The 13993-nt window shown below is 53.1% G+C and overlaps 1 protein-coding gene across 1 annotated transcript in view; it reads right to left on the reverse strand.

Annotated features, from left to right (window-relative positions):
- Positions 1 to 3: 3 nt before the first annotated feature.
- Positions 4 to 13993, reverse strand: part of GABBR1 (gamma-aminobutyric acid type B receptor subunit 1) — a gene marked incomplete at its 3' end in the record, with an annotated part of 25358 nt that continues 11368 nt past the window's right edge. Inside the window, exons 11-20 of the mRNA XM_040457132.1 lie at positions 7527 to 7769; positions 6875 to 6938; positions 5447 to 5524; positions 3708 to 3858; positions 3150 to 3282; positions 1964 to 2080; positions 1766 to 1873; positions 1342 to 1435; positions 632 to 759; positions 4 to 201 (exon numbers count right to left, since the gene is read on the reverse strand). Of these exons, the coding sequence (XP_040313066.1) occupies positions 4 to 201; positions 632 to 759; positions 1342 to 1435; positions 1766 to 1873; positions 1964 to 2080; positions 3150 to 3282; positions 3708 to 3858; positions 5447 to 5524; positions 6875 to 6938; positions 7527 to 7769 (1314 nt within the window). The remainder of the gene's footprint in view (positions 202 to 631; positions 760 to 1341; positions 1436 to 1765; positions 1874 to 1963; positions 2081 to 3149; positions 3283 to 3707; positions 3859 to 5446; positions 5525 to 6874; positions 6939 to 7526; positions 7770 to 13993) is intronic.

Below are 13993 nucleotides of genomic sequence, written 5' to 3' on the forward strand. Positions count from 1 at the left end.
AGGGAGCAGAGGCCCAGGATGAAGGCCGGGTTCGGGCCAGACCGCGGGGGGCGGGGGCGGGGGGAGCCTGACCTTGGGCACGAACAGTACCACCAGAGTGATGTAGGAGGAGAACACTATGGCGAGGGACGCGAAGGCAAAGGCGGCGTCCTGCTGACTGGACAAGATCATGGTGACCGGGGCGGTGATGAGGCACAGGACCTGTGGGCGAACGAGCTTGGGACCTCCGGGCTCTCCTCCCCCAGGACGGCCCATGAGGACACATGCTGGCACAGCTACCCTGCCATAGGGGCCCAAATGTGAGGCCACCCTCTTGGGCTCTAGGTCAGCCCTTGCCTCTCCTGCTACCATCACACACATTCAGTCCCCGAGTGTCCCACACCTGGTGGCAAGCTGACCTGGCCAGGGAACCACACACAAGCCATCTAACCTTTCTGCTTCCTCGCCCGTGTAGTGGGGACAGTACCGTGTGTCTCATGGGCGGTCACAGGAAGATTAATGAGACAGTGTCTGCAGCGTGCTTTACCAACTGTAAAGTGCTTGGCAAACCTGGGGCATTAAAAACTATTTAAGACTTGCACCCACTGACCCCAGGCAGCCCCTGGGGTCAGGGCCAGGTGCTGAGGCTCACCGCCACATTGTAGATGGCCATGCCCACGGCCCTGTGGTCGTTGATCTTCTCGGTGGACACGCTCTTAGTCTCATAGGCAAGAAAGATGCCCAGCAGCAGTAGCAGCCCCTTGTAACCATAGAAAATGCCTAGAACGGCAGGAATCGGTCACATGGGCAACAAGCCCTCCAAGCGTCCACCCCTGCGTCCACTCTCCGCCCACACCCCCCACCTACTGCAAACAGGGCTCCCCTCCCGTCGGCCCCTCTGACCTAGCACAGCCATCTCTGTGCATCCCCCAACCTGACCACCTGACCACCTCCTCCTGGGACACAAGTGGATGACTGCTGACAGCAGCTATCCACCAGCCCCGGGGCCACACAATGTCTCACCCCCTCACCCTCCAGGCTGAGGGTAGGTTTTACCCTTTGTGGTAAAACCACAAGACCAGAGCAATGTTCAGGAGGCCAAAAGGGGCCTGCCCCAGGCCCTCACAGCTCTGGTCTTCCTATAGGGAGCAGACCAGACGGAAGGGGTCAGGCCATCCCCCCTGGTCCCTCCGCCACACCCCTGCTTTAGCCCCCCCCGCTCCTCCTGGAAACAGTCCAACTCTCCCCCATCCCCAGAAAGGATCAGTGCAATGACACAGAGGAGGACACTCTTCTTCCGAAGACCCTTGTCCCCACCAGCCTGCTGTCCCTGCCCCACCCCCTCCCCCACAGCCCACACACCGAGCCACGTATTCATCTTCTTGGAGCTGCAGTGCTCCAGCTGGGGCAGGATGGACACATCAATGTCTTCCTTCGGCTCCTCCTTGGCAAAAGTCTAGTGGAGAAATTGGGCCACCAGAAAGATGGCAGTCACCCTCCCGCCCACCCCTGCCCCCCCTTTTCTAGGAGACCCTGGATACTGATGCCAGGCCCCGTGCTAGGCCCAGGGGTGTTTTCATGAACCCCAGCTTTCCACATGCCTGGAAGGTCTACACATCCCTCCTGGCTCCCCACTACTCGCTTTCATCAAGGAACCTCGGGGCACCGGAGCACGATGCTGGACAGCGCTCTCCCACGAGTGGCTGCATGCCTCCAGACCGTACTCAGCCCACACACCAGCGAGCCCCACTCGGCCCTGGCCTCAGTACCTCCTCCCAACCTGTACCTCAATGGTTCGATGCAGGGGGTCCACAATCTGCCAGATGGCGAGAGTGACCACATCCATGCCCACCAGCAAGCCCACCGTGGCATACAGCTTCCAGGGCTCCAGCGTCTGCACAAACAGAGCACAGGCCAGTCGGAAGAAGCCCTCTAGGCCCCGGGAGCCAAGGACCTGAGGGCCGAGGAACAGCAAGCAGCTCACCTTCCTCCACTCCTTCTTCTCCTCCTTCTTCGTGAAGACCGTATGCACCCACCAGATCTTAGTGAACATGGAGCCGTAGCCCAGACTGAACCCCAGACCCAGGAGCCAGAGGCGGGCCTGGCACAGGACGAGAGAGCAGGGCAGTGTGGGGCAGAGCCTCGGGAGGGAACAGGGGTACAGCCGGTGGGGATGGGGGTGTGGAGGGCCAGCAAGGGAGTCCCTGCCTTCAGCAACGTCCTCCCATCCAGCAGGGTGACCGGCCACGATCTCCTGGGGTTACTGGCCAATCGGGCGGGTTACAGCCCCAGACCCTCCACAACACAGCCCCACCCACCTCTGCAGGCCCATCTACGGGGCCTTTGCTCCCCCTGCTCCAGCCACACTGACGTGCCCGCCTGAGATGCTGGCTCTTCTAACCCTGCAAACCATGTGAGTGACCACCTTTATCTCTCCAGCTGATAAAGCCCACGTGTCCTTCGATATTCAAATGCCACCCCTGCTGGGGTCCAGCCATGTCCTGAGCTGCTTCCTCTCTGCTTCCACAGCACTCTGTGCAGACACCCCTCCTAGAGCCCCCTCTGTCTACCTCTCCCACTGCTTTCTGGTTTTACTGGGGACATACAGCCTCTGGCGGGGTGCACGTGCACAGCTGCAGGGTCGGGACAGGCACACAAGGAGGCGTGAGGAGGGCAGGGAAAGAAGGACTATTTCCCACCAGCATAACAGAACTACAGAAGCCAGCCTTTCCCCACAGCCCAGGACCTGCCATGCCCCGAATACCAAGAACGTCCTCCCTGCCCCCACTCCCTGCTGTTAGTTCAGGTCTCCGAACCGCAACCAAGGCCACCCTGGGAACCCAGTTCCTTCTCTCAGCCCCACACAAGCTGCCATTGTTCAAGGGCTCTTTGCGCAGACCCTCCTTCACCCTCAACACCTCCCCTCTTGTCCATGAGGCCATGGCAACCTTGGAACCGACAAGAGAGCCACACAGTGAGAAGGTCTGGAGGACAGAAAGAAGGAATGGGGCCAGGCAGGGACCACAGGGGTGGCATTAGGGGGACAGGCACCGCCCCGGCACCCCCGCACCCCCGCCCTCCCGGCCCGGCCCCCGGGGCGGGGGGTGGGGGGGGGGGGGGGGGGAGGACAGCTTCCTCCTGTAGGGTGTCCGCCCCCACATCCTCCTTACCTGACAGACAAAGGGGAACTGGCTTCTGCCAATGTGGTAGCCATCCAGCCCGAGGGGGAAGACGGCAGCCAGTGCCAGGGCACAGCCCACAGCAGTCAGATTGTTCAGGTGGGGCTGGGAGTTCTGGATGTAGCTAGGGGCGGAGGCGGGGGGGGGGGTGGGGAGAGTAGAATTAACCTCTTCTCCTGGGGGGTCAGCTCCTCAGTGCCGCCAGGGCCTGACCCAAGCTCAGCCACAGGCAAGGGTGCATGGTGCAGCCTGGGAGACAAGGCCGCGTGGGCAGGGGCTGGCACAGAGCTGCGGGGAGCTCCCCAGCCCAGGACACCACCTGCACACACTGTATCCCCTGGCCCCAGAGGCTCTTGGTGTCCAGACAGCTGCTTCGGGGCTGGGATGGGGGGTTTCCAGCCCAGTGGCCACTGGGAATGCATTAGAATGAAAGCATCCACCGCCCAAGGCCTCCAGAGGGTCTTATCCTTGGTCCCTCGGGAGGGGAGGGCATGCCCGCTGTCTGGGAGGGGCAGACAGAACAAGGAAAGTGTCAGGAAAGAGACTTACCGGACATGAGAGTTGTAGATGTTAAAAGACAGACAGACCACAGCCAGGACAATGCCCAGGCTGGACAGAACAGAGACGGAGATGAAGAGTTTCTGGGACATGAAGCGAAATGTCTTGATGACCAGGGTCTGGTCAGCCGGGGGGGCCCCTCCTGCATGGCATGGGTGGTAAGAGGGGTCTGGTCAGCTAGGGGTCCCTCCTGCATGGAACTGCAGGTGGGGGGGATCTGGTCAGCTGAGGACCCCTCCTGCATGAAACTGGGGGGGTTCTGGCCAGGTGGGGGGGCCCCTTCTGCATGGCATGAAGGGTAAGAGGGGTCTGGTCCCTCCTGCATGGAACTAGGGGAGGGGTCTGGCCAGCTGAGGACCCCTCCTGCATGGCACTGGGGGGTTCTAGTCAGGTCGGGGGGTCCCTCCTGCATGGAAATGGGGGGTCTGGTCAGGTGGGGGAGTCCCTCCTGCATGGAACTGGGGATGGGGGCTCTGGCCAGCTGAGGAACCCTCCTGCATGGAACTAGAGGGGGTCTGGTCAGGTGGGGGTCCCTCCTGCATGGCACCGGGGGGGGGCAGGGGGGACAAGGAATGAAGATGGGGCAGGTGACACCATCCTAGCCGTGAGGACATGGGGACCCTCGCTGCCCTGGATGGGGGCCCCTCCGGTGCCCACTCCCTGCCGCAGCGGGTCAGGAAGCAGTCAGAAGTGAGGGGTGGAGCTACAGACCCAGATGTATCACCAAAGCCCTAGTCTGTTTCTGTCATTGTCTGTTCCGTGTGTTTTTCTGTCTGTTTTGCAGCAAAGGAAAGTGGGTGGGAAAGAAGGGTTGACAGAGATAAACCTCACGAGGTCTCTTGTGACTCAAATCAAAAGCTGCAAAAGACAGCTGTGGAATCATAAATCCAGAAACTTCAAAGTATCCAGGCTGGTCTCCTCACCTTAGGAAAACACTGATCTGTGATTTTTACCCCTCATAGGGTGATATACCCAAAGGTGTTTTCTGGTTATTAATAGGGGAAGCTCAAATGTGTCATCGAGTTCACAGGGGAAAAAAACGAAAAAAAAAAAAAAAACCAATTTCAATTTGTTTCGCTTTAAAAAGAAAAGTGTAATTTAGGCCGTGCAGCATTTATAGCAGCACAGAACACTGTCCTAAATTCAAATTATGAAGAAATGTCAGCTCACCAGCAGTGCTGGGAATCTCTAGATCCCAGCTGGGTAGGGCAGCTGTCCCCACCTCGGTCCCTCCTTTTGTCCACCTTGAGTGTCTTTCCTATTTCTGATCATTTAGCCCACAAAGCACACAAAGAGTAATGGTTTCCTTTTTCCCTTTAAAAAGCACGTTTCATTGGAAGAGAATTACATGAGGTTTCAAAGCCTCTCCTATAGTTTAAGTTTTCCTGACAGAGATGAAGAGGCCATTGTCGGCCTCAAGTAGCTGGTTCAGAGACAGCAAGGCACCAGAACAGCTGGTAAACCCAGACGGGGTTTCCTGGCTGCCCCCTGTGCACCCCCACCCCTAGCCCTCATACCTGAGCAATGTCCTATCCATACCGGTGCATTGCTACCAACCACCTGCCCCTCCCCAAATACACAGCTCCCCTAGCCGCGTCCTAACCTGGGCCCCCACCCCCAGACTTCTAGCCTCAGGCACCTGCCACCCCCTCACCCCCGTTCACATGCACAAGGCTCTCCCTCAACTGCTCAGAGGCACTGAAGGAAAACATCAGCAGGGCCCTGCTTACCAATCCACTTGTCCGTTTTGGACCAGGAAAGGTCATCCTTGGTGCTGTCATAGTAGCCAATCTTCTTGTAGCTTCCACCTGGATGGGGACGGGGGGGGGGGGGGGGTGGGGGCCCAGCCCGGGCACCAGCTTCCCAGGGTTCTACTTCACCCTGAGCCCCTCAAGGGCACCTGGGAGGACCTGGGGGCCATCTGAACCAGCAATCTGACTGAAAGGCAGCACAGGATGGGCGCCAACGCAACGTGAATACAGAAGAACATCTTCTACGTCTAAATGGTCCGCCGCCATGCGGCAGCCTCACACCTCTCACTGCGGATGTCTCGCACGTCGATTCTGGCTTTTAAAGCTTTCAACGTCCCTGCTCATTCTCCCTCTCATGACAGACAGAATCACAGCATCTATTTTCCCAGTGGCTTTCATTTTAATTTTAGACATTTCTCTTCTGTTGGCTTGGGTTCTAATTCCTTGGAAAGTTGCATCTGCCTCTTTAAAGACCCACAAGACAAGAGGAATGCAGCATGCAGCTCCTAAGATCCCTGCTCCACATCCGGTTATGAACAGCTTCCTTCAGAAGCCAGCGCACCGCCCTCCAGCAGGGGTGGGAGGAGGGGGGAGGACAGGGGGAGGAGGATGGGGTGAGGGGAGGGAAAGTGGGGGAGGGGAGGAGGATGGGGGATGGGAGGTAGAGGGAGGAGGTGGTGCGGAGGAGGAGGATGATGGGAGGTGGGGGGAGGGGAAGAGGGGGATGGAGGGTGTTTGGGGGGATGGGGTGGGGAAAGGCGGGTTTTGGGGGGATGGGGTGGGACGCGGGGAGGAGGAGGGGGGTGAGGATAGGGTGTGGAGGAGGAAAGGGGGGTGGGAGATGGGAGGAGGGGGGTGGGGGGGCAGGAGAGAAAGAAACTTCCCTCCGAAGGCCACACAATGGCTCTCTTGCAGGGGCTCTAGGAAGCTGGTTGGGGTGTGAACAGTTCAGCTCACAGAAACCTGGCAAATACACACATACATGTGGTAAATTATAAGAAAATGCAATCTAGAAAAACCAAGCTATGTACACCACACAAAAATTAGGATGCTTGTTTCTATAGCAGGGAAATTCAATAGGTTGGTTCCTTTACAAATGGTCTCTGCCAGATGTGGCTTTCCTTGAGTTGTGGGTAAGTGACCAACAAGGCGTTAGCCCCTCGTTGGCAAGCCACCCGAGGGAAATTCCTGAAATTAAATGGGAAGCCACTGGGGAAAGACGGGCTTTCACTTTGCCTGCCCCTCTCCAACTCCTGAACACCCACCGTCCCTCAGCTTTTCACTGCTCTCATACTATAAGAGCTTGACGAGCAGTTAGAGAGCAGCCAGAGGTGGGAGGCCCCTAGGTCATTGAGTCCTGCCCCAGGCGGTGACCCCGAACAGCTGGCCCCTGCCCCCTGCGCTCACCCTGCAGCTGCTCGATGAGAGTCCAGGCCATCCGGGAGCCGCTGGCATCGAAGACCACATGGCCCTGAGGGAGGGAAACAGGCGGAGGCAGACAGAGGTGATAAAAGCAGGAGCGAAAAGAGACTCAGGGACTCTCCGGATCCTTATGCTTTGATGTAACTGAGCCTCTGAATGAAGCCTATTTCTGGCATTTGCCTGCATATAGGACGTACCCCAGATGCCCATACCCTAGATTCCAGACACATTATTCTGTTGAAAAGAAGCTTCACCCATGGGATTTGAGTGAGAAAGAACCCCAGGTAGAGCACCGGAGACCCGGCCCCTGGCTGTGTGACCTGGGTAGTCAAGAAATCCTTCTGGACACTAATTTCCCCACTCTGAAAGGAACAGGAGACAACCTATCCGACTATTTCCTCCTCTAACGTTCTACGATTCTCATCTATTAATTCCTACACTGGAAAGAAATGAGGGAGAGGTGGACAGAAAAGGAATACACCACTTTTCCTTCTAGTCTCTTATGGGTTCTTCTGGTTTGGGGGTCCCTACCCCCCAACCCAAGACCCATTATTGCAGAGACTGACGTGCACATCCAGGAGGAGGATGCTGTGTCTGTGGGAGGATGGGGAGTGTGAAGGAGGTCACTGTAACTCACAGAGACGCCCTCGAAGGACGAGGAGTTCATCGCCCGGTAGATTTGGTCAGTAATGGTCTGGTTGTTATAGTTGAAGTCCTCCAGGCGCACCCCCGAACGGCCACCCCCTCCAGACGTCTTGTTCAGAGCCAGCGCCAAGGCCCAGATGGCGTCGTAGGCCAGCGGCGCCTCCTGGAACCCACCGGTCTCCTCGGGGTGTCTCTTGAGTCGCTTGGTCAGCTTCTCCACAAACTCCTGGGATGTCTGCGGAGGGAAGGAGGGGAGAAAGGGTTGGCGCAGGAGGGGGTGGGGGGCACGGCTTCTTATTCTGGCTCCAGAACTTCTGTTGAACGGATGGTTTGTGCTCATGACAGATGGAGCGCACGGCCCTTCGAAATCTAACCATGCCCCTGTATCTCTTAGATCAGCCGGTGAGCTGGGTCCAGGGGCTCAGCGTGCCCAGCCACTAGCTCAGAATGGGAACAGAACGTCTAAGGAACAGTCACTCTGCAGAACGAATGGCAAGAGAAAGGAGACGTGGACGACCTTCTCTCGTGCTCAGACCTAGCACCTGACAGCTCCTCCAGTTCGGAAACACCCTAGATGAGGTTCCTGCAGAGCCCCCCTCACCAGGCAGGAAGGGGGCTCTTCAGTGTGCTACCTGCCTTACCGTCCTCACGGGCCTTCAGCTCACAGCCCCCCGAAGGGTGTTCGAGAGACTGAGAGCCCAGAAGCAACCTTCATGTGTTTGAGGTCCAATACTCAGCCCCTACCCACACCCTCCCCACCCTCAACGTCTTTCCTCCAGAAGCTAAAGAGAATGAGATAGCTCCTGTAACTGTCAGGAGATGAATAAAGAGCCCTAAACTTCTGTACCTGGCAATGACCTCATTTGGCTAAATAACCATAGGTCAGTTGCTCAAGTTTTTGGAAATGTCTAGCACGTAATGGAGAAAAATCACATCTGTCCTCTGTTACCTCCCAGAGGCCACATAAGGAAATACCCAGAGGCTACCTCTTGGCAAAGCACAAGTAATACACAGGGCACCTCAGAACTCTGCTGGATCTGGAATGTACTAACATCCTCAGACTCTAAGGAAGAAATGAATGATGAAGTATAAATAAAAATCTGTTTCCCATGCCCTGCCCGCTTTTCTTTCTATTCAACTTTCTGAAGATACAGCAGTGGGAGATGCAAGGGGCAGGCAGTGTGGTACAGGGGAAACTGCCTCTAAAAATGGGCCAGGACCAAGTTCCATCCGTCTGCACACCCTCAGCCCCCAGCCCTGTGCCCAGCACACCATGGACAAGCAGCAAATGTATCCTGGATTAGGGCAGCAAAAAATACCCCACATGTAATTCTAATGGGTGATACATGTCATTGTACATTTGCCCAAACCCACAGAATATACACCCCAAAAGCAAGCCCTTGTGTAAACTGTGGGCTTTGGGCAATAATCTATCAATGTAGATTCATCAACTATAGGCACTCTGGTGGGAATGGTGATAACGAGGGGAGATGTGCACATATGGGTTCAGGAAGCACATTCTTCTCAATTCTGCTGTGAACTTGAATTACTAAAAAAAATAAAGTATTTTTAAAAATGTCCATTGGCACTTTTCCAAAGAAGACATCCAGATGGCCAACAGACACATGAAAAGATACTCAACATCACTCATCATCAGGGAAATACAAATCAAAACACAATGAGGTACCACCTCACACCTGTCAGAATGGCTCACATTAACAACTCAGGCAACAACAGATGTTGGCGAGGGTGTGGAGAAAGGGGAACCCTCTTGCACCGCTGGTGGGAATGCAAACTGGCGCAGCCACTCTGGAAAACAGTGTGGAGATTTCTCAAAAAATGAAAAATAGAACTGCCCTATGACCCAGCAACTGCACTACTAGGTATTTATCCAAGGGATACAGGTGTGCTGTTTCGAAGGGACACATGCACCCCAATGTTTATAGCAGCCCTATTGACAATAGCCAAAGTATGGAAAGAGCCCAAATGTCCATCGATGGATGAATGGATAAAGAAGATGTGGTATATATATAATGGAATATCACTCAGCCATCCAAAAGAAGAAATCTTGCCATTTGCATAATGTGGATGGAGCTAGAGAGTATTATGATAAATGAAATAAGTCTGAGAAAGGCAAATATCATATGATTTCACTCAGATGTGGGATATAAGAAACAAAACAGATAAATGTATAGTGGGGGGAACAAGACGAGAGAGGGAAACAAACCTCAAGAGACTCGTAATGACAGAGAACAAACTGAGGTTGATGGAGGGAGGGTTAGGGGGATGGGCATTAAGGAGGGCACTTGTTGGGATGAGCACCAGGTGTTGTATGTAAGTGATGAATCACAGAGTTCTCCTCCTGAAACCAATATTTCACTGTATGTTAACTAACTAGAATGTAAGTACAATTTTGGAAGAAAACAAAATAATAAAAACAACTTGAAAAAATAAAAAATAAAACTAAAAATGTCCACTGGTGGGGGGCCTGGGTGGCTCAGTCGGTTAAGCATCCGACTCTGGTTTCAGCTCAGGTCATGATCTCAGGGTTTGTGAGTCTGAACCCCACGTCGGGATTCTCTCTCCCTCCCTCCCTCTCTCTCTCTCTGCCCCTCCCCTGCTCACACCCTCTCTCTTGTCTGTCAAAATAAATACATAAGTAAACTTTTAAAAAAATGTCCATTGGATAGATCTCAATTCCAACTGACCCATCTACCTGCTGTGTAACCTGAAATGACTTATTAAACCCCACCAGTTGGTTATTCAACTTTTTTTTAAGTGATCTTCAAGCTCACTGAAGAGCCCAACATGGGACTTGACCTCATGATCAAGACCTGAGCTGAGATCAAGAGTTAAACACTTAACCCACTGAGCCACACAGGCGCCCCCTGGTTATTCAACTTTAAAATGGGCATAATACTATCTCGAAGGGTTATTATATAAAATAACAATATATATAAAATACAGGGTATAAAGTAAGTTGCAGTTTCTCTTTGTGAATCTCCTTGTCTCTTAATCTCACTGTTGTCACTGATACTCAGATCTATAATCAGGCTCAGCATTTCAGGACCTGTATCCCCAACTGTCTCTGAGGCATTTGTAACTATACGATCAGTAATCCAAAATTAAAAATATCTAAGACTAAGCTCAATTTTTCTTTACTCCCAACACTTCCCAATACATGAGACTGAAGCTTTAGAACCACCTTGGGCTCTTTCAAATCATGAAGTCCTCTCAATTCTTCTATTGAAATGTTTCATTAATAACCATCAGCCCCTATGGGGCACCTGGGTGGCTCAGTCGGTTAAGCGGCCGACTTCGGCTCAGGTCATGATTTCACGGTCCGTGAGTTCGAGGCCCATGTCGGGCTCTGTGCTGACAGCTCAGAGCCTGGAGCCCGTTTCAGATTCTGTGTCTCCCTCTCTCTCTGCCCCTCCCCTGTTCATGCTCTGTCTCTCTCTGTCTCAAAAATAAATTAAAAAACGTTAAAAAAAAATTAAAAAGGGGCGCCTGGGTGGCTCAGTCAGTTAAGTGGCCGACTTCGGCTCGGGTCATGATCTCGCAGTCCATGAGTTTGAGCCCCGCATCGGGCTCTGTGCTGACAGCTCAGAGCCTGGAGCCTGTTTCAGATTCTGTGTCCCCCTCTCTCTGACCCTCCCTTGTTCATGCTCTGTCTCTCTCTGTCTCAAAGATAAATAAACGTTAAAAAAAATGTAAAAAAAAAATAACCATGAGTCCCTACACTGAAAAATGTTAATAATAATAGCTAACATTTCTATTTCCTTACAATGTACTAGGTATTTTCTAACATATTTATAAGGTATTTCTAAGGTGTATATATAAATTTATTTAATCCTCAAATAATCTAATGAGGTTTATTGCCCATTTTAGAGATAAAGAAACAGGCACAGAAAAGTTAAACTTGCCAGAAGTTATACCGCACAGCAGGGCTGGGATTCAAGGCCAGGCAGGCTGGCATCAAAGTCCTTACTCTTGGGGTGACTGGGTGGTTCAGTCAGTTAAGCGTCCGACTTTGGCTCAGGTCAAGATCTCACGGTTCGTGGGTTCGAGCCTCGCGTCAGTCTCTGTGCTGTCAGCTCAGAGCCTGGAGCCTGCTTCAGACTCTGTGTCTCCCTCTCTCTCTGCCCCTTCCCCTGCTCACACTCTGTCTGTCTCTCTCTCAAAACAAAACATTAAAAAAAATTTTTTTTAAGTAGGGAAAAGCTGATAACAAACCTGGAAACAATCTCAGTGTTCATCAGTGGGGAGTGTCCAGACCCACCATGATACATTATACAATGTTAGTTTAAAAGAAATAATTTAGGGGCGCCTGGGTGGCTCAGTTGGTTAAGCGTCCGACTTCAGCTCATGTCATGATCTCACGGTTCGTGAGTTCGAGCCCCGCATCGGTCTCTGTGCTGACGCTTGGAGCCTGGAGCCTGGAGCTTGATTTGGATTCTGTGTCTCCTTCTCTCTCTGCCCCTCCCCACCTCCCCATCTTGCTCTCTATCTCCCTCTATCAAAAATAAATAAACATTAAAAAATAAAATCTTAAAAAAACACAAAGAAACAAAGTCCATAGTCCTCCTAACCACCTTGCATCACATCTGCATGTGGACATGCCCCCTCCGAGAGCACCTGCCCAGCAGACAGCCGCTAAGCTGAGACTTTCTGAGTCATCCTCAGCCTCAAAGTCTATCCAATCTCCAGTTCAAGGTAAACACTGGATCAGGAAAATACCCAGATGGAAAGGGATTCATCTGCTAGGAATGGGGTCCCCCCTGACCACATCTTCACAATTTCTGCTGGCTCCAGGTCACTTGACAAACACACTTGACCACGGGGGGCATCGGCCCCCCCTGACTAAAGTTACCAAAAAAACGTTTCCCCTTGGGTCAACAGAGATACAGTTGCAAATGTTCAAGTAGAAACATTACTGGGCAGCTCAAGGAGAGGCAAACAGCAAAACTTCTACAACCCATAGAAATTAATAATCAAGTGTAACTTTACGACCCTAATTTTCACCAGCCCTTCTGTTACAGCCCTTTCTGGAGCTTCACACTGACCTAAAGGGTGTGTCCTGGGGCAGCTCTTGATTTTGTACCAAGGTCTGATGAGACCTCTACCCCAAGAGACAGAATCTCATCCCCAGGTACGGCCACCTCCCCACTGCCCCTCTAGCCCCAGAACTGCAATATTTCCCCAAAACTACTCCAACCTACTGTCCTAAACTATGTTTCTCAACATATGCAGAAAAAGGATTCAATAAAAAGGATATCCATTCACAATAAAATCCCTTGGCATTAAGAAAAATAAAAATAAAAATAAATAAACCAGGGTTTCGCAATCTCTGCACTATTGACATTTGGATCAGGATAATTCTTTGCTGTGGGGACTGATCTGTGCCTCATCGGATGTTTAGAAGCATCCCTGGCTTACCCCTCAGAAGCCAGTCGTGACAACCAAACTTATCCTTAGATAGTGCAACCTTTGGAAAACTACTGCTCCAGCCAACAGTCCTCAAGATGTGGTCTCCAACCAACAGCACCAACATCCCCAGGGCACTGGCTAGAGATGTAGGTTCCCAGGTCCACCTCAGACCCGCTGAATCTGAACTTCCAAAGGAAGAGCCCAGTCATGGGTGTCCTAATAACCCTCCAGGAAGATGAAGCTTGAGAGCCAGTGCCCTTAAGTGACAGCCATCCTTATGGGCCAGAGGCAGTTCTGCTTTTCTCAGTCAGCATGGCTCTGGCCCCTGGGTCCAGCCTGTGCTTCTGGTCCACCCTCCTGGTCCCGGCTTGATTCATCCACCATGTCTTCCCATCAGTGGTTCAGGCTGCTTCTACCCCTGGAAAATCTCGGCTGGTCCACTTGGTGTTTCAAGCTATGAAGCAGACCTCCCGTCACCAGAACAAAGGCTATGGCCTCAAAGGCAGGCACTCCCTCTCTCTAGAGACCAAGAGCCAGAAAGAGAGCCTCTCGCTCATTGAGTTCCAGAGCCCAGATGTCCCTATTCTCTGCCAGGGACTCCACTGTTGCCTGCTGTCGGGCAGAAGCTGGGACGGGCAGGGCCTGGGCTCTAGGCACCAGCTCCAGTACTCCCCAGGTTCTCTCCAGGTTCCCCAGGATGGCTCGCTGCTCAGGTGCTCTGCAGGAAAGTGATCCCTGGGAACTTCCCCAGACAGAGTCCACAACTGGAGTCCACACAACACAACCCTCTGCTAGAACAGACTGACTGGACCTTCTTCCTCCCCTGCTCCAAAACTCTCACCAGCTCAGGTGTTAGCCAATAAAGGCACAGAGTCTTTAGTCAGAACTCATGGTTTTCCATGGAGGGTGATGGCGCAGAGGGCCTGGGGTCAGACTCCAACAGGGGCCAACTCTGGCCTCACGGCTCAGCAGGGTCAGGGCCGGAGGGTGATGGGGCAGAGGGGTCTGGGGTCAGACTCCAACAGGGGC

Source organism: Herpailurus yagouaroundi, unplaced genomic scaffold (genome assembly GCF_014898765.1).
Source record: "Herpailurus yagouaroundi ecotype Mexico unplaced genomic scaffold, PumYag 219, whole genome shotgun sequence".
In the NCBI taxonomy this organism is placed as follows: Eukaryota; Metazoa; Chordata; class Mammalia; order Carnivora; family Felidae; genus Herpailurus; species Herpailurus yagouaroundi.